Source organism: Platalea leucorodia (assembly GCF_965183815.1).
Source record: "Platalea leucorodia genome assembly, chromosome: 3".
Classification (NCBI taxonomy): domain Eukaryota; kingdom Metazoa; phylum Chordata; class Aves; order Pelecaniformes; family Threskiornithidae; genus Platalea; species Platalea leucorodia.
This window is the reverse complement of record NC_138825.1, coordinates 11,355,364-11,373,466: the sequence shown is the minus strand read 5'-3', so window position 1 is coordinate 11,373,466 and position 18,103 is coordinate 11,355,364. Positions and strand designations below refer to the sequence as shown.

General features: G+C 40.5%; 1 protein-coding gene across 6 annotated transcripts in view; it reads right to left on the bottom strand.

Moving 5' to 3' along the window:
• The window catches only part of VPS54 (VPS54 subunit of GARP complex), a 53,292-nt gene that overhangs the window by 34,805 nt on the left and 384 nt on the right, over nucleotides 1-18,103 (bottom strand). For 5 of the 6 annotated variants that reach the window (XR_014227627.1, XR_014227628.1, XR_014227629.1 and 2 more), the window contains exons 2-7: nucleotides 17,860-17,971; nucleotides 7,923-8,084; nucleotides 6,833-7,074; nucleotides 5,304-5,382; nucleotides 2,331-2,365; nucleotides 284-415 (exon numbers count right to left, since the gene is read on the bottom strand). Coding sequence is in view for 3 of the 6 variants with exons in the window: in XM_082306520.1 (XP_082162646.1) it covers nucleotides 284-415; nucleotides 2,331-2,365; nucleotides 5,304-5,382; nucleotides 6,833-7,074; nucleotides 7,923-8,058 (624 nt within the window). In the remaining 3 variants the exon portion in view is untranslated. Of the gene's footprint in view, nucleotides 1-283; nucleotides 416-2,330; nucleotides 2,366-5,303; nucleotides 5,383-6,832; nucleotides 7,075-7,922; nucleotides 8,085-15,551; nucleotides 15,724-16,427; nucleotides 16,527-17,859; nucleotides 17,972-18,103 lie in introns of those variants that run through there. The other variant, XM_082306522.1, reaches the window with a different exon arrangement.

Below are 18,103 nucleotides of genomic sequence, written 5' to 3'. Positions count from 1 at the left end.
TTGATATACATTTATTTAGCAGGGGAAAAGAATTTCTCTTTCAGTAAGATAGGTTAACGGTTGCACTTGATGATCTTAAAGGTCTTTTCCAACCTAAATGATTCTATGATTCTGAGATACTTCCTGCATTGTTTACTAACAATCTGCAGCCTGATGTAAAATGAGAGGTAACAAAGCTCTCAACCATGATATCTCAACAAACAGTACAGAACAGCAGCAATGGAGTTCCTCTGTAGTAAATAATAGCTGTGATGGATAACGACATCTTGTATTGAAGTTGTACCTTTTCTTGAAGTAACTTGGAGGAAGCTGCGTCACGATTTCCTTTTCCACCAGCAGTACTAAAATGAGACCATGGTAAAACGGCATTAAATGTTAAGGAATCTTCCAAGGCAAAATCTGGTTTCATAAAAATCTGAAACAGAAAAACAAAAGAAATAAATGCACCTCTCACCCCTACATTTTCCTCCCCAGTTTAACATACCTCCTGTCTCATGAAGCTAACAGGGACCTTATTTGTTCATTTTTCAAAAACCAAGTTTTCATTTATCCAGGCAAACAAATTCATTCCAGACCTTATAACCAATTTACTTTACATCTTAAAAGCTTGTGTGATCTGACAAAGTCTTATCCTCCTAAAAGTGGAAGTCACAGCTCCGAAATTACATGGGTTATCAAGCACCCAAGATGATCTAAACATCCTGAGCGTGAAAACATAGGTAGCATTAAACTGCAGGTGGGTCCTCTAAAGGATCAGAGCAAATGTTCTTCAATAGCAGGGGCATCCTACTGCTGATGGGGCCATAGCTTCTACCAGACTGAGGGTCCAGCCAGCTGTCAGGGTGCAGCAAGTGTTACCTGGGAGGGAACAGAGCCTCAAGCTGATCTTCAGCACAGTGCAGCAAACATGCTGGTCACAGAAAAAGTCAGTAACATGTAACATTAACTCTACATTATCTCAGAGAACTATTACTCTAAAATTCTCTCTGATAACATTACTTTTTATTTGACAAAACTTGTACAAACCTTGAGCTTCCAGGCAGACAGTAGCACCCTTTTGCCTGTATTTAGCAAGTGTAATTTTAAAAGGTTCAACACAGACTATAGCATCACACCACACTCAAACATTCTTGTTTCCTGGACTTTAATCATTGCAGTGACAGCTATTCAAGTAACAGCCTACACGACTGGCACAGACACGCTGACCCATATTAACACTCTGACTTCTTAATGTACCCAGAAAAAAATTATTCAGACTGAAATGGAATCTGGAGTTGTGTCTTCTGTCAACCTGTCACAAAAAAACCATATCGTATACACTGCAAGCATATATGCAAGAGGGCTTCGCTCAAGGATTCAAGGAGTTAAACCTAATGCTAAGTTGCACACTATTGTCCTGGTTTCAGCTGGGATAGAGTTAGTTTTCTTCATAGTAGCTGGTATAGCACTGTGTTTAGGATTTAGGATGAGAAGAATGTTGATAACACACTGATGTTTTGGTTCTTGGTGAGCAGAGTTTACACTAGTCAAGGACTTTTCAGCTTCCCATGCTCTGCCAGGTGCACAAGAAGCTGGGAGGGGGCACAGCCAGGACAGCTGACCCAGACTGGCCCAAGGGCTATTCCACACCGTATGACATCATGCTTGTATATAAGCTGGGGGAAAAAGAAGGAAGGGGGGACTTTCAGAGTGATGGCGTTTGTCTTCCTAAGTAACCATTACGCGTGGTGGAGCCCTGCTTTCCTGAGGATGGCTGAACACCTGCCTGCCGATGGGAAGCAGTGAATGAATTCCTTTCTTTGCTTTGCTTGCACGTGCAGCTTTTGCTTTACCTATTAAACTGTCTTTATCTCAACCCACGAGTTTTCTCACTTTTACTCTTCTGATTCTCTCCCCCATCCCACCGGGGGGGAGGGAGTGAGCGGCTGTGTGGTGCTTAGTTGCTGGGGCTTAGTGGCTGGGGTTAAACCACAACAACCATGCAATATTCAAGCTTCTATCAAGCTCTTCAGTTTCCTTTTCCTCCTAGAACACAGAGTGGCTAATTTTGCCTAGCTCTGAGGTTCTAACTATTAAAGATTAAATAATTAATGGCATTTGTATTCTACTTTAAGTAAGAGAAAAATCAAGACCACAGGAAACATCAACAACAAAAAGAACGAAAAAACAGATTGTTCTTAGTTGCAAATTCTGAGCACTGCAGATCCTCTTGCGAATCAGCTGAAGTAATCAGCTTGGACAAAATTTCTACGAAGAAGAAAGTACATTCATATATTCAAGACTACATGTGAGAAATCCTTATAAAAGCTTAGAGTGCACAGGAACCATACCTTAGGTACTTGTTCCAGATCTGTCCTGGATTTATCTAAAATGAAACAAAATACAAGTAGTCATTCATGAGCAAACAATGGAAAACAATTACTTTGATCACTATGAAACCCTATGAGGAAGTTTTCAAGACAACGGTGCCAGGTTCCTCACAGGGAACAGTGGTTATAAATGAAAACAAAAGGTTCTGACTGAACAGGAGGAAAATCTTTTTCACCATGAGGACAATCAAGCATTGGAGCGGCCTGCCCAGAGAGGCTGTTCTCCATCCTTGGAGGTTTTCAAGGCCTGTCTGGATAAAGCCCTAAATAGCTTGGCCTGACCTCACAGCTGAACTGGCTTTGAGACGGCAGTTACAGTAAAGACCTTCTGAAGTCCCTTCCAACCCGAACTATTCTGATTCTTTGAAACACTCCATTGTCCTTTGTCGTTTAGGTCTCATGCTCAGAGTATTCAAAGGTGCTCACACTCGGCTTCTTTGACAGTGAAAACGTTAGTCATACAAAGCCATCTACTCAGCACTTCACATTCCTTAACGCACTGGCCCTTGCCAGTTGATTGAACAGTAAAAGGTCCTTCTAACATCACCCCAATTTTAATGCTCCAGATTGAAGCTGCCCATATAATTGCTTCTGCACAGCCCTGGGAGGACGGATGCAGAAAAGCTGGCAAGAAGAATGAATGAGGACTCAGGACAGAGTCCTGAGCACACTGAGCAAGTAGCACAGAAGTAGCCCTTCCCTTGAAGTAAGCTAACCTGACAATTGCAGAGGGTAAGATACTTGAGCTGGGAAAAGAGGTGCATCGTTGTACCCCAGCAGAACTTGAAAAGGCAAATTCAGACTTTTGAGGTTCAGCCAAAATCCCCTTTTCCTCCCCGCCTCATTAACTTAGTGTGCATCGTGAAGAGGGGGCACACTGGAGGCCAAAAAAGGCGAGGAATTTAGAAACAACAAGCCCATACCTCAGCCGGATGGTTTACTCATCCCTGACAAACATGGTAAGTGCTACATCAGCATTATCTCCCACATTTCACCTCTTTGGTTCTTACTTTATTTGCTTGTTACTTTATTTGTATTGAAATACAAAAGGCAACCTATGCTGCTGTCCTCAGTCTTTGGACAGGCCAACTCTTATGGAAGTGAAAGGCCAAGTCTTGTGGGCTGGAGTTAGAGGAAGACAGGCAACAGTAACAAAAGAAACTATAGAAAATACAGAGCTTCAGTTTACCAAATGATGTTTCTACTAGGAACTGTCCATCTACCCAAGAAGCTCTCAGTTACTTTGGTGACACAGTAATTTTCTCTTTTTAAAAACAAAAGCCTCTTTCAAAATGGATCAAGAAGGAACTTTTATTTTGCAGTATGCGCCACAAACAGACTTATTCAGGAACAGCTATTCCAAAATAACACCAAGTACAGAGAAACCCTACAGAAGGCCTTCCTTCTGCATGGAAAAAAGAGGAAGAAAGCCAACTGAAAGAACTTGATCAAAAGGAGTAAGCTACTGCATGCTTCTTGTTGCATTACCTGTAGACATTGATACAGACAAGCCTGATCAAACAGTGATTGGCAAATGAAGCCTTTTATGCTAACATTTTTGAGAAAATGAATTAAAATAAATTAAATATTTAAAGTTTGCTCCACGTTATGAGTGTTTCTTTTCCTTTTGCTCATCTTTTCTTTTTCATTTTGCCTCTCGCCTTCCTTTGTCCAGTTTCATATTAGCTGAACTACTTCCATAAAATCTTGAAATTCAGCCTTGCTACAGCTGCGGACACCAAAAAAAGTTTGCCAGGTAGTCTTTGCTAACAGCAATCAGAGAAATACTAACCAGAGAACTGGCCAGAGTGGAACTTCATGAAGTTCAACACACGAAAAGGCAAAGTCCTGCACCTGGAGAGGAATAACCCTAAGCACCAGTACACACTAGTAGTCTAGTGGCTGGAAAGCATCCCTGCAGAGCGGGACCTGGGGTCCTGGCAGACAACAAACTGACCACAAGCCAGCAGTGCACTCTTGCAGCAAAGCATCCTGGGCTGCATCAGGCAGAGAACTGCCAGCAGCTTGAGGGAAGGTGATCCTCCCTCTCCACGCAGCACTGGTGAGACATCTGGAGCAGTGTGCCCAGTTCTGAGCTCCCCAGTACAAGACAGACCTAGACATACTGGAGCGAGTCCAGTGAAAGGCCACAAAGATAATTAAGAGACCAGGGCATTTTTCATAGGAGGAGAGGCTGAAAGAGCTGAGACTGTTTAGCCTGGAAAAGCCCAAGGGGGATCTTATCAATGTTTTTAAATATCTTATGGGGGGGTGTAAAGAAGACAGAGCAACCTCTTTTCAGTGGTGCCCAGTGACAGGACGAGAGGCAATGGGCAGGAACCGATACACAAAAAATTCCATTTGAATGTAAGGATGTGAGGGTGGCCAAACACTGAAACAGGTTGCCCAGAGAGGCTGCGTAATCGCCGTCCATGGATAAATTCAAAACCCAACTGGACACTGTCCTCCCGTAGGTGACCCTGCTTGAGCAGATGGGGTGGACTAGATCATCTTGAGACATCACTTCCCACCTTAGCCATTCCATGACCCTCATGGCAGAGAGCCAGGAATGGCCCAGTGCTGCCATTCTTCATTGCAAAGTCAACAGCTGCTAGCAATTTGATGCAACAGTTTCAACAGATCTTAAATAAAAGGAAGTTAAAGAAAACACTGCCAGGGACATAATGACCTGCCACGAATGCAAACATGCCAAGGAAAAGTTTAAGAGCAGGTATCGCAAGCGTTTTGACCTATAAAATATCAGCAGTGGTCATGAATACTTCTAGTCAACCATGTCTGGGTTTTCAATTATTGTTCACCAGTAGTTATTTTTGAACATGAAGCCCTTGAGCAAGTAAAGGAGATGATCAGTATGTTATAGTGGCTATTAAAGAAATTACTTTTTTAATGACTAAAGGAAGGCTTTGACTGTACCGTGGGTGTGTAATAGAGTCCTGTCGAAGGTATCTTTAGGAGTACAAATATTCTTGCATCTTTCATGAACCTTCTCTCTCTGTAAAAGAGAAAATATATTAAAGAATTACTTTGAGGCTTTAAAAAGTTTTTTTTCTTTGAAACAGAACATTCAGAACATTTTCAGTGAAACATACTGCATTACACCAAATAATTCTGACAAGTTCACAATATTTTTTTCCTCTTAAAAGCTCAGATGATGTTAGTCCAGGTGAAAGGTAACACAGGTTGAAATTTTTGGTCTATATGTTGTTTTTTCAGTATCTTTACATCTCAAGAGAAAACGAACACAAAAGTTACTGAAGAGGTGTAATAACTTCTCTACATAATGAGTTATAACCATACAGCAATTGTAATTACATATCCAAACATTTATTTGCTGTCTAATCCAGAATCACACTAATACACAATGAATGCTTTTTCATTACTAAATTAAATCGGATCAAAGTAGAAATTGCTTCCACATCTTACTAATGAGTACCTTGATGAAACCATGTATCTTGTTTCATCATGCTGAGCTTCAAATTTTATCCACAGGTGTAAACAACACCAGAAACCATAGTGGTGAGAAATTACGTTTCTAGAGAACACCGATGTTAGCTAGATCTCTACTAGAAGCTACACCACAGGTCACTTCCCTCTTCCTAAAAACTTCTTTCATTTCACAGTCCCTGCATTACACTCTAACGGATGAGCTCCTAAATATTTTAAATGTTGAATGCATGAACTAATGGGAATAGTTCAGTTACATACTTTAATTGTGATTTACATAAGTAACACTTCTTGCAGCTAATTCTGTAACAGGAAAAAAAAAATAAGAAAGTTACAAACCAAGGAAGCAGAAAACAGTCGGAGACTTCTACGTGTTCTTTCAGTTAAAAAAAGAAAGAATACTACATACTTACTGACACCTGTATTTTTAAGAGTTTGTAGAAGTCTCCTACTGGTCCTGGTGTCCTTGGATGTAGCTTAAACTTCCCTGTTACAAAAGAAATCATCAAGATAATAGGCCTATTTATAGTTTAAGAACTTCACGTATAAATGTTTACATTAGAGACTCTTAAAAAATATCTCCAAGCCTTGCAGCACATAGGCATGTCTTATATTTGATGCAAAGGTCTGAAAATGCTATGTTGCACTGTAGAGCCCAATCGTTAAACAATCCTTACAGAAAAAGGATTAATAATCAGAAAGAATAAATAGGAACTGTAAGCCCCGGTACAGAGCATAGTATTCAGAAATACAAATTAAAAAAAAAAAAAAAAAAAAAAAAGAAATTGCCTAGAATGAATTTAGACAGCATTTTCCACACTATGAATACTGAGATTATAAAACAAGAAATGCCTAATGAAGAGTCAACAAGCTCTGAAGAGCAAATTAATTATCAGCTAACTGTATGATGACTACTAACAGGGACAATCTCTAATTAGAAGGATCTCAAATCTCTTTCTGGTCCCTAGTACTACGTGCATCTAATTTTGCTTTCTTACCGGAGTGATTTCCTGTTGGTATAATGCAAAATGTTCCTTGGTGATCTGTGGGAGGTAGAATGAAGGCGTGACTTCAGTGTCCACAAAGTCCACTCCCCATGTTTTTGTAAAGAAATCAGATTCCCTTTTTGCTAACCTAGGATCATTTAGTGCTGCTGGGAGATTGACTTTGGAATGATAAATAGTCCATCTGTGCTGATCCACCACTAGAGATGGGCTGTCACATAAATTACTGGGATCGCCTGCAGCACAAAAGACAAGACAGTTTGTTAAGGTGAGAAACTGAAAGGTATATTTTTGCTAAAATGTCATTCTTAAGCAAACCATGTTTCCACAATTACATAGTGGATCAGAATTATCTATGTAAAAGACGCATCGTATTCTCCTTCTGCAACACTTCTATCAGATTAACCAACACAAGTTTTGAACACAGTGGTGTATTCACACTCATTAAATATATTTAGCTCAACAACATTAGCTTCTACTGAAAAGAAAAAAATTCCAACCGCAAACATTTTTAATAATCTGAACTCGATCAGAATGACAGTTGAAATTCACTGGCATTGTATTTTGTAATTCTTAAGATCCCACCCCACCTACACCTTTTTATAAACTAAGCTTTAGTATACCACAACAGCTATAACTGTGACAAAAACCTAGTTTTATGATAGCACTAGAGACTTATGACAGTGCTAGAGACAGGTCCTGGTCTCTTGCTTCCATCTGCAAAAGGGCTGGGGTGTTTCACAGAAGTAATGCAGCTAGACTCCAAGCACGCTGGACAGGTCTGTTACAGGCTCTGACAGAATACACCCTCTTCTTGCATGTAGTACGGCTCATAGCTATAATGTGGAATCAAACAAGCAAAATCCCATCTATAATGTGGACATCTAAAAACAAGCTGCAAATAGGAAGGCTCTCCCATTGCTCCAAAGGGACACTGGGTGGTATAAAGCAGAATTATAGCATCCTTTGAAATAAGACTATGGCTTAATACACTACACCCAGTATACGAGACAATTTGACTGAACAATTGTAAATGGATTAGCAAATTTAACTGCATTTTCACTCTCCTTGACACCGATATTACCTGTAGGTTCCTTAGGACACACATCAGGCAGTGACTGCACAGGTCGGCAACGTTTTGTGGCATCCATTTCCTTTTTAAAGAACGCATCACTGCTGTTTGACTGAGGCACTGGTGAAGAACTGTGGCTTGATGCCATTGCATAAACTCACCACTTGATAAAAGCTAAATAAGAAATAATAAATATCAAAGCTTTAATAAACTTCTGGTTACGGACTGTATCAAAACAATGACACTCCATCAGCTATACAGTATTTTTTTTAACTGCAACACTAACTGACACTTTTCAACACCAACAGGGAAAAATTTACTTTAAACACAAAAATAAAAGGCAGCATGTAACTTCATAGTCTGTTTCCTCCCACACCTCTAGGTTTGGAGGATAGCTTGTTCTTGCACACAGCACCAATAAAATCATACATTAAAAAAAAAAAAAAAAAGTCTTTCAGGCACTTCTGCCTTTCTATTGCCATAACTATTGCAGTCACAGTGCACACATTCACAGTGGAACTTCCTCGCAGAGATCAGGAAGCTCGGGTAGACAAATGTATAGCTTTCCACCTCCTCTGCCCTCCTGCCTACCTACTATCCCGAGTGACTGCAGGGAGCAGATCACCTTTCGCATCTGTGGAGGCGTGCAACACTCAGTGCGGTTTAACCACAGTGCATTGCATGCTGCAGTGGAAAAGGTTAAGAGGTGCAGGGGGGGATATGCTGTGCCTCCACTTTGTTGCGCTGCCTTAATGTTACGACCCCAGCAACAGGAGGTGCACCGTTTTCTCCAAAGGAGGAAGTCTCCAACCTGTGTTCATGGTTCAGCCAAGTCCAGCAGCTACCCACAGATACTCATTAACTATCTGTAGTAACTGAAATCATTATCACATTTCAGACAAATCAGAATCTGAAGAATACGAGCATACTATGTGTATCAGAAAAGCATGAGCACATACTATGTACAGAACATAGACATCTTTTATCACTTGAATCAGGAAAATTGGCAATTCAACTTTTCATGGCTGTCTAGTAAAGTAAACTAGAGTTTCTTTCAACATAGAAAGCATTTGCAGAGAGAAAACAATAAAAACACTGATCAAAAAGCTCTGGAGTAAGAAAAGTCCCGCTAATTTTCAGTTTAATTTTAAGCTCCCAATTTGAAAATAAACAGTCTTAAAAATTTTACACCAGGGCTGAACAACATAATGTGTTCTTTCCACCTGTAAACAAAGCTGCATTTCCATCAAAGTATCGGTTGAGTCATTAGTAAACTGCAGAACTATTAGAGGTTTGAGAGTTTATTAAAACATCCCCGTGATGTACAGCTCAAAGAGTGCCTGTTCAAAGGGACCGATCCGAATCCTCGCCTTTAAGGAGAAATAAACACATCTAGCAAGACCTTAACATTTAACTACCAACCCTTAAGGGATACCTAAATTACTTACTACCCTGTCAAGGAGCACAAAAAGATAAAAGGCCTATTTTATCTTCAATCGCTGAAGCAGGCACCAAGGGATGGCTGTACGTCACTGTGTCAACTTCCAACAGCATCACATATATTACAGCAAATCTCATTTGGAAAGGAAGAAAAAAGTTCTACTTTCTAAACAAGGTTGGAATTGTCCTACAAAACAATTCGAAAGACGAGTTAGGATGTACAGCTCTAAGAGCATCCCAATGAACAGGCCCATAACAACTAACAAACACGTATTCTGGCCAGGACTCCGTCCACTGGGTACTATTCCTGATGTTCACTTGCCTCGCTCCCTTTCTCTCCAATAACACAGCAAAACAAGGAGGACAACGTGCTTCCACTGTCGTTTATAGAAGTGACTTTAAAAAGGGGTGAAAATAGACCACCAGAACCCTCTCTAAAAACACTGCAGAAGGACTGAAAATCTGCCTCCTGGTTTTTCTTGGGAGGGGATTCCCTTCTTGCTTATAGTAGAAAAACTTATTAGTCAAGACAGAGAATGGGAGCACTAATGGAAAATTAGAAGCAGTCAGAAAGGGGAAAAACCTTCCCAGACGTCTGACAGACCTTCCTTAAATATCATAAAGCACCAGACTCTCTTCCCAAAATGCCCCAAATAAAACTTTTTCACTATTACTTGTTACATATTCATATTCTTATGTTCTTCCCTTGACATTTCCAAAGCAACTTCTTCCTTTATGAAGCTCTTCCTAATGTTTTGAGGTGTTTTTGTGAAAAATCCAGTTTATGATAATGACAGAACTCTATTGTTTTAGCATTCTTAAAAAACATATCCAGTGCTAAGTTATAATGATCGAGTCTCCTAAAGGCATACAGTAAATTTATCTGCACTTGGAACTGCTTCAAAGTTCTGCATTTGCAGTTTTTCTCCTGAAAAACCCTCTGTAATATGACACAGTCTGCTCTAGCCAGATGTATGAGCAACTAAGACAATTTGTAGAAAGCACTGAAATCTTGTACTCTTGCTAGCAAGTCTTTCATTAAGCCTCTTTCCTTTCCCCATAACGAGGTATTACCTAGAAGTATATTCTAAGATGTGAATTGTCTCAACTACATAAATCTCAGTGGCAAAAATGCTAACCGCATTATGCAAGTGTAAGATTTAAAATAAATTTAGAAGACAATTTAACACCAACGACTGGTTCGACACCTCAACTTCTCAAAAACAAACTATACCTACTCTTGCACAGGTATTTTTATTACTTATGGCCATAAAATATCCACATTGCCTTTGTACACTGACAAATCTTAAAACTGAATGAAAAGAGTACAATAAAATATCAATGCAAGCAGTAACCTTCATACTATTGAGTGGATTTCAATAAGATATAAGGATTCACAGGCAGAGGCCTTCTTAAATGGCATGCAATATGATGCTGTACTAAATTATTCATAGTTAACAGCTATTCTAGTAGCCTCATAAGTCAGGACCTTATGGATAATTAACCTCACTGAACAGCCACATTTGCACAGGAATAAACCCATCTGTACTGCCCAAAACCAGGCATTCCTCAAACTGCAGTCCTGAAATTAGCCAAGTAAGCATAGCTTCAGAGAGAGAAAGAAAACTGGACAGAACTACCTGAATTAAATTAAATTTACAAAGGAATATGAGACAAGTCTATACAAAGACAAAAATCCTGCTCTATACCTGGGCCCTTCTGCATATGCTAACCTTGCAGACAACAAAGTTTCATTCGTTCACCAACAGAACAGCGGTTCCTTGTGCTACACTACCAAACATTTTATAGAGAAATTAATCTATAACCAGCCTTCTGAATCAGCATTTTTAAATATGCAACAATATATAAATTTGCTAATTTAATCATACTACAAAAAAATGAAACTCAATGTTAACATAGAACTGCTGCAGAATATTTTAACTCATTCAACTTTAAAAGCAAGAGAAACGCAGGTAAATGTAGTTATCTGTACAAGCTGTGCAAAATGAATTATGAAATGGTGAGTCCCCTGAGCATCCTACTTTCAAGAGCATATGTGCAGCAGTAAGAATATGCAACTGTGTAACTTAACAACATCAATATTTAAATTATATACAATTAAAACTTGGTTAGATTAACTCTGTTCTCTCCAGTAATCACCATAATTTACTCACATTTTGTGTAGCAATGTGTATTAAACTAACACAATAAAAAAATACCAGAACACTTCAGGGGTTAGATACAAGAGCAATGATGGAAATAATTTACAGGATTACAGCTACATTTGCAACATGCCCTCAATATATTAAATCTACTTTGTACACACTGTATTAATTTCCTTAGTTTAAAAAATTACATTAAATTACACTGTCACTGTAATGACTTAATATCACTGAAGTTAAACATTAAAAAAATTTTTAAAAAATCAACCATCACAACAATGGAAATACCTTTGATTATTTGAATTTATGGTATTCTTACAGTCTGAACACATAGAATCATAGAATGCTTTGGGATGGAAGGGACCTTTAAAGGTCATCTGGTCACAAAGATTAATATTTCATAGTCAACAATCTTACAGCTTCCTCTCTAAAATAATCCATGCTCAATAACATGCTTAGCAACTATGATATGACACAGTTGTAAGACATACAGCATGGAACAAAATTACTGTGATGACAAATGTAATAACCACATGCTTGGATACTGTACAGTCAGCAAAGTAGAACATCTGTGCAGTTCGTAAGGTATTAATCACACGAATTTTAAGAAGTTATTTCTGTGATGACTACTCTCTGACTCCTGAGTTTCACACCCAAGGTTTCAGCAGTTAGAAGAGCGGCACAACAAACAACAAAGCGTATTACTCAGAAGTAATTGCACAGGAGGGTTATAACTCTTAAGCATGTGCTTGTTTTTATAAGTATTAAGACTTGCACGAAGTTCTTCAGAAACTGCCTTTCCATATTCTCAGCATTATTTGCACGCTTTGTTTTTCAGATGGTAAGTCTTTGCTACCAAAACATCCAGTATTATCTCTATATAAACACTAATATTAAAGAAGGTGCAAACTAAACCTCACCTATTCATGCATATTAACTTCATATTTCCTCATTTTGGGGCAGTTTTCCATTAGTATTATCAACCAATTTTCTATTTCCTACTTAAGGTAACAGCTTTACATGAGTTAATGATTTTTACTGGGAATTTTCATGTGCGCACACTTCAGTTTGTAAAGCTGTAATTTGTATTAACAATACAAATTAGAATTTATGAAGCCAGCACAATCCCTGCAAGGTGCCTGAAGTCAATCTCAATTTACGCACTAAAGAAACCCATATTTCTCCTTTCTCTGCACTCTCCCTCCCAAATGAAAATAAATCTACAACCTACTAGTAATACCTTCAACTTAAATTGGTAGTTTTGATAAGTTAGCTGGTACTACAAGGGGCACCCAGGAACATGGAGCATATTAGCTCCAGCCCTTCATACAATTCATAGAATCTGCTCTCCAACCTCAATTTTGGCTTCAAAAATAGTGACATCTCAGAAGAGACACTAAGCACGCGGGAGAAAGAGCCCAGGGCTTCCACCTGACCACAGAACACTGAGCAAGTTCTCCTTTAAGTATTCCACACTGTCTATGATGAGCCACACTCGGACACCACTAGGTGAGGTACCTCTGCATCCCAAAGGTAAGATGGGGAGAAGTTTCTCTGTGAACATGAACGGCATGCCAAAGTCCCTGCTGCTTTTCATGGCTTTGTCTGGCAGCAACAGAGTGAGATCAAAACATTTTAAAGTACTGTTGTGGTTACCCAGGACCCTTGGGAATAGAAAACCATCAGACACCACCCACAAGTCCCACTGAAGCAAAATATTTCACCATTTCTAGAAGAAGTGATAAATACCAGAGATGCTTACTAAGGCAAAGGATACCAGAAACATAACCAAGAGAGAAAAATGCACAAAGGATTCCTTCCAGGACCTCAACAGCCAACAATGTGCCTGTTATTGGTCTGATATGTTTACTCTATCCTCAAAAGTTTAGGTTTCCCACTCTATTATTACACAGCTCATTTTGCTAAATCAGCAGGATTTAACCCTGTAACAAGGAAACCATGGTATGAGCAAAGTACACACCACCTTTGTAAGACAATGTGAACCAGCCTGGACTAAAGCAAGCTTTCAATTTCTTTCAACCAGCTAATTCCTGAGGCTGAAATTGCCATGCTTGCCCCTGTGCCCCAAGACAGCCATCCCTCTTTCAGCAGGGGAGCCGAGAAGGTTAGCTTTCAGCAGAAACGTTGAAGCAGTTTCAGAGAAGGAGGTTAAGGCTGCGGAAGCTGTTCTGCTAACTCAAGCTCTTTCTGAACACCTATTTCCACCCCTGGGTTTTAGATTAGGAAGCAGATGACTGTCAGGGGCATGATGAGGCTAGAGTCTGAGGACAGCTGTGACTTGTCTATCCCCATGGCAAGTCATCTACATTTGGTGCACACTCCAACACCAAACCTCCTTACACAACTTGGAGAAAAGTCTGTGTCAGCCCGGCCTTTCTGAAAGCCTAATAAATGTACATGTATTTGTATTCACGAACACACGTGTATTTCAGTGCATTCTGTACATTTTTTAATAGTATCCCAAATCTCATGTTCCCACACTGAGGGCATACCTTCTCTGCAAAGTTAGCATGAGCGACGAGCATCCAGATTAGCCTTGCTGGGATGAAAGCAACCTGACAAGGAAGCTATATATGCGTTATCTGTGTTTCTCATCAGCCCTGCTTAGCCACATGTGCTGTTAGAATCCAGCATATTCTGTAATTCCTTGGACGGTGCTGAGCTGAGCCAGACTGTGCTACTTTCTCAGCCAACTGCAGAATGGGGACTGTGGAAAAGCAAGAATACTTGAATAGCTTAAAGAGTAATGCCATCATCCTCCCCTTGCATCGTCTCTCTCATAATGCTGTCTCAAAATGCTCTCCTCACACGGGGAAACAGGCAAGGAAAAATATAATCTGACTAGAAGGAAAGAACAGGACAGCTGCATCCCCACTGCAAAGCACTGTGGGTAGACTACAAAGCCAGGGTAAAACAGCATCTGACTTTCATATTATTATATTTTGTACAGGTTTCTTTTGCCCTCTCCAGCTTTAGTTGAGCTTTACTTCTTTAAATAAAAGAATAAGATCCTCTGAAAAAAATTACCCCAAAAAGCCCCATCACTGAAAAACATATTGTTATTTGAACGCATGTATGCACAAGTTATTCAGAATAATACACAACTGTAACGATTTTGTCAAAAACTGGAAAACAGTTTATCTCCCTATAGACAAACTATCTTAAAAGTAGTATTTCACTTTTATTCAGGTACTGAATAAAACAATTAAATGAAACATCTGTGATATACCCAATGTACCAAATGCACTTCCTCTCATCCGCAAACCTAACTTCCCAATGATGAGCACTAATTTGAAATTGGAAGGCAGCTTCTGTGCTGGAGGAACAGACCTTCCTACAGCTATTTAGATCATTATGTGTCAAGTTCTTCCATGCCAGGGGTTGTAGAATCATTCACAAACAATTACAAAGCAGTAAAAATATACATCAGAAAAGAAAAGGCCTTGTGGTTAGTTGCCCACACTATCACACAAGATGAGAGCGAAATCTCCTTGTATTCTTTTTTTTTCAGGCATCAGCATTACAGTGTGCATTATCCCCTTGGAAAATGGTGAAATATGAGCATCTCCCATAGCTCCAGAGGTACATGCAGCTGAACAAAGACCGAGGACCCCCGTCAGGCATTCCAGCTAGAAGTCTGTCAAAGGCAGAGACTGCGGAGCAGTGACATTTTGAGGTAAGGCAGAAGAACTGCACCAGCCAGAGCAAAAATCGCAACAGTAAGCTCCTGACTTTATGAAAGGGGTTTCACAGAAGCTGACGGCAATTTGCGTCAACAGCAAGTTTCCCTGTGCAGGCTCTCCACTTGCTATCTTCAGTGGGGTTAGGCTCAATTTGTTAATCTGAAACTAATTTTCTAAAAATGTGATTTTTCATGAGAATCATGTCTTCCCGAAGCCTTACCAAAGCCCTGAACAGCTGCACGTAGCTATGAAAGAGCCAAATGAAAATATTTAATAGTTTTGACATTATGCAAAAAGCTGAGACCGGGGATTATCCAAAAGCAGGCACAGCGTACCTCACAGCAAGTCTTATCGAGTGGTCTTGACACAGGATGCCAGCCCACTAGCGGGAGGCAGTAAGTCACTCTGCAGGGCAAGTACTCAGCAAACAAAACCATCCAAACTTCACTTTGGTGAGCACCAGAGAGTGCCACCCATGTTCGTTGATAGTTCTTGTGGTGTTAGTACCTGCCCAACAGAAGATCAAATGAAACGGATCACCTCTACTCACATCACTTCCTTTTCATCCCTCAAATAGCTTCCGTTTACAAGAAGAATAAATATTTCTATAAACGTAAAAAACAGTATGGTTATGCTACATTTAGAATGCCAAAAAAAAAGGGAAGGCCTTACACCACTGCTTACAGTAAGCATGTAAAACCGATGGGTACTCTCTGCCATGTTGCAAAGCACCAGATATGCTACTCCAGCTCTAATAATCTTAAACACACGCACACGCCCACGTCCAAAGTGGCTCCTTTTTTTGTTTTAAGAACCAGATTAACAGTTGAAATATCCTAGCTTTTTCTCTAACCAAAGATGAGTATTTTGGAACATCTGATCTGTAAATGGATCTGCCATTTTTGAGTACGAGGGAAATGCATTAGGGATTCTTTACCTTTTGAAAAGCATACTTGGATCTTTTCTTAAAACCTAGGTGAAATGGGTGCAAAAAGTTAAAAATATGGGGAAGACAAATCTTAGATGCGCTGGTAAATATTTCTTTGGACTTAATCATATGAGGCCCCAGAAATATATACGTAGAACATCCATTCATGATCACCCTTTCCCTCTTTTTGCTATATTCATAAAGCAAAATGAGGAATAAACAAAATAAAGTGTTTTTAAAAAAAGAAAGAAAGAAAAAAAAAGAAACAGAAACCGAAAAAAACCTGAGCCTCCCAACTAGAAGCATGACAAGATGTTCATGGTCCTTCACTCTTCTTCTTGAGAAACTCTCCGCTCCTCATTTCCCCAAAAGTCTGAAGAAGGAAAGCAGAAGTGGCTTCTACACAGAGTTGCTGCCCCAAAAGAAGAAACGATACCGACATAATTCCATTTCCCAACTTCTTCGCACTCAAACTGCCAAAAAGCAAGTCTGCGATCTACTCTCTCTAGCAGCTCCCGCCACTTCTCAGGCAAACAATATTCCTGTTCAACCTTGGAAATGTATGTCCCCTTCTCCTCCCATGAAGTTTGTGCTGTCAACAGGAAGGCAAAATTCCTCCACACATGCACCAGACTCCTACTATGGAGAAAGACAGTACTGAAGACACAGGGACTCCCAGGACAGATCCTATTACTGGCAAATGGGACAGAAGAGGTAGAGCTGCTTCCCCGCACGCGGCCTTCAGACCTCACTGGTGAGGCTGCCCACGCGATGCACAGCGGCTTTTGCTTAGACAGCTATAGATCTCCTGTCAATTAGTTCATTTTAGGCATTGTTTTCCTACCCAACAGAAGCACCATCCTATGCCCAGCGGATTTCAAGGGAACTATAGCTTTTGTCTATACTACGGTTTGGGAAAGAGTCACACTGGCTCTCAGGCTAAAGTAGCAATTATTGCAGCCACTACAACAATTAATGTACTGCAGTCAGGTTTTTTAGTAAGAGCATTTTTTTCACAGGGCCGCAAAGCAGCTGTGGTTGCACAGGGCCACAGCTGCGCAGAAGTCCATAGGACTACTTCTTGCTCAGGACTCCATCAGATAGGGTATAGGTAAGACAGTGAAGTCAATACGCTACCTGTGCTTTAAAACCCTCAAAACCATACATGCAAATCTATAATCAAGTAAATATTTTTATGTACTTTAAAATAGCTACTTTACACGTTTGGGACTACTCGATGGCCTGTAACAGAAACCCTAACTACTTAGAAAATACAAGAAGAACGGAGAAGGAAAGGAGAATAAAATACAAAGGCCAAAACTGGACAAAGAGAGAGAAAGCTAATTTTTTGTTGAAAGTGCAGGAGGTCAGTATCTTACAAACACACACGGGTATTTCTCTCAACAGGACATACTGCGTTTGAAAAATTACTGTAGGAAAGGTAAGAAATGATGTTTGCCTATGCGCACAATTTTAGGATCGTCTATAAACCCAGGAACCATCGCAATCCTAAATGGCTTTCGTAACCAACAAATCCTTTAGCCCTCCGCATCCCAGTCCATCTCGCCTGCCGTTAACGTGGGTGTCATGCGCCAGCGTTACAGAGGAAAACCCCAAATACTTGCTCCAAACGTTACTTCCATGCACCAGGGCCGACGGCTTACAACAGCCGCGGCTGGGGAGCGCGGCACCGCCACGCGAGGAGCCGGCCGTACCTTAGCAAGAACGCGCTGGGAGCACCGCCGGGAGGCCGTCGTCATATCTCTCCCCGTCGCATCATACGGAAAACTGCCGGGTCTCGGAGCCCGGGGAGGGCGCGTCGGGGACCTGCAGGAGAGCCCACATGAGAGAGGGCCCTGACGGCCGTGCTCCGGGCGGCCCAGGGAAGCCTGGCTTATCGCTGACACTTCCACACACGCTCAACGCCCCCCTGCCAGGCACAGGCACCGACTTCAGACA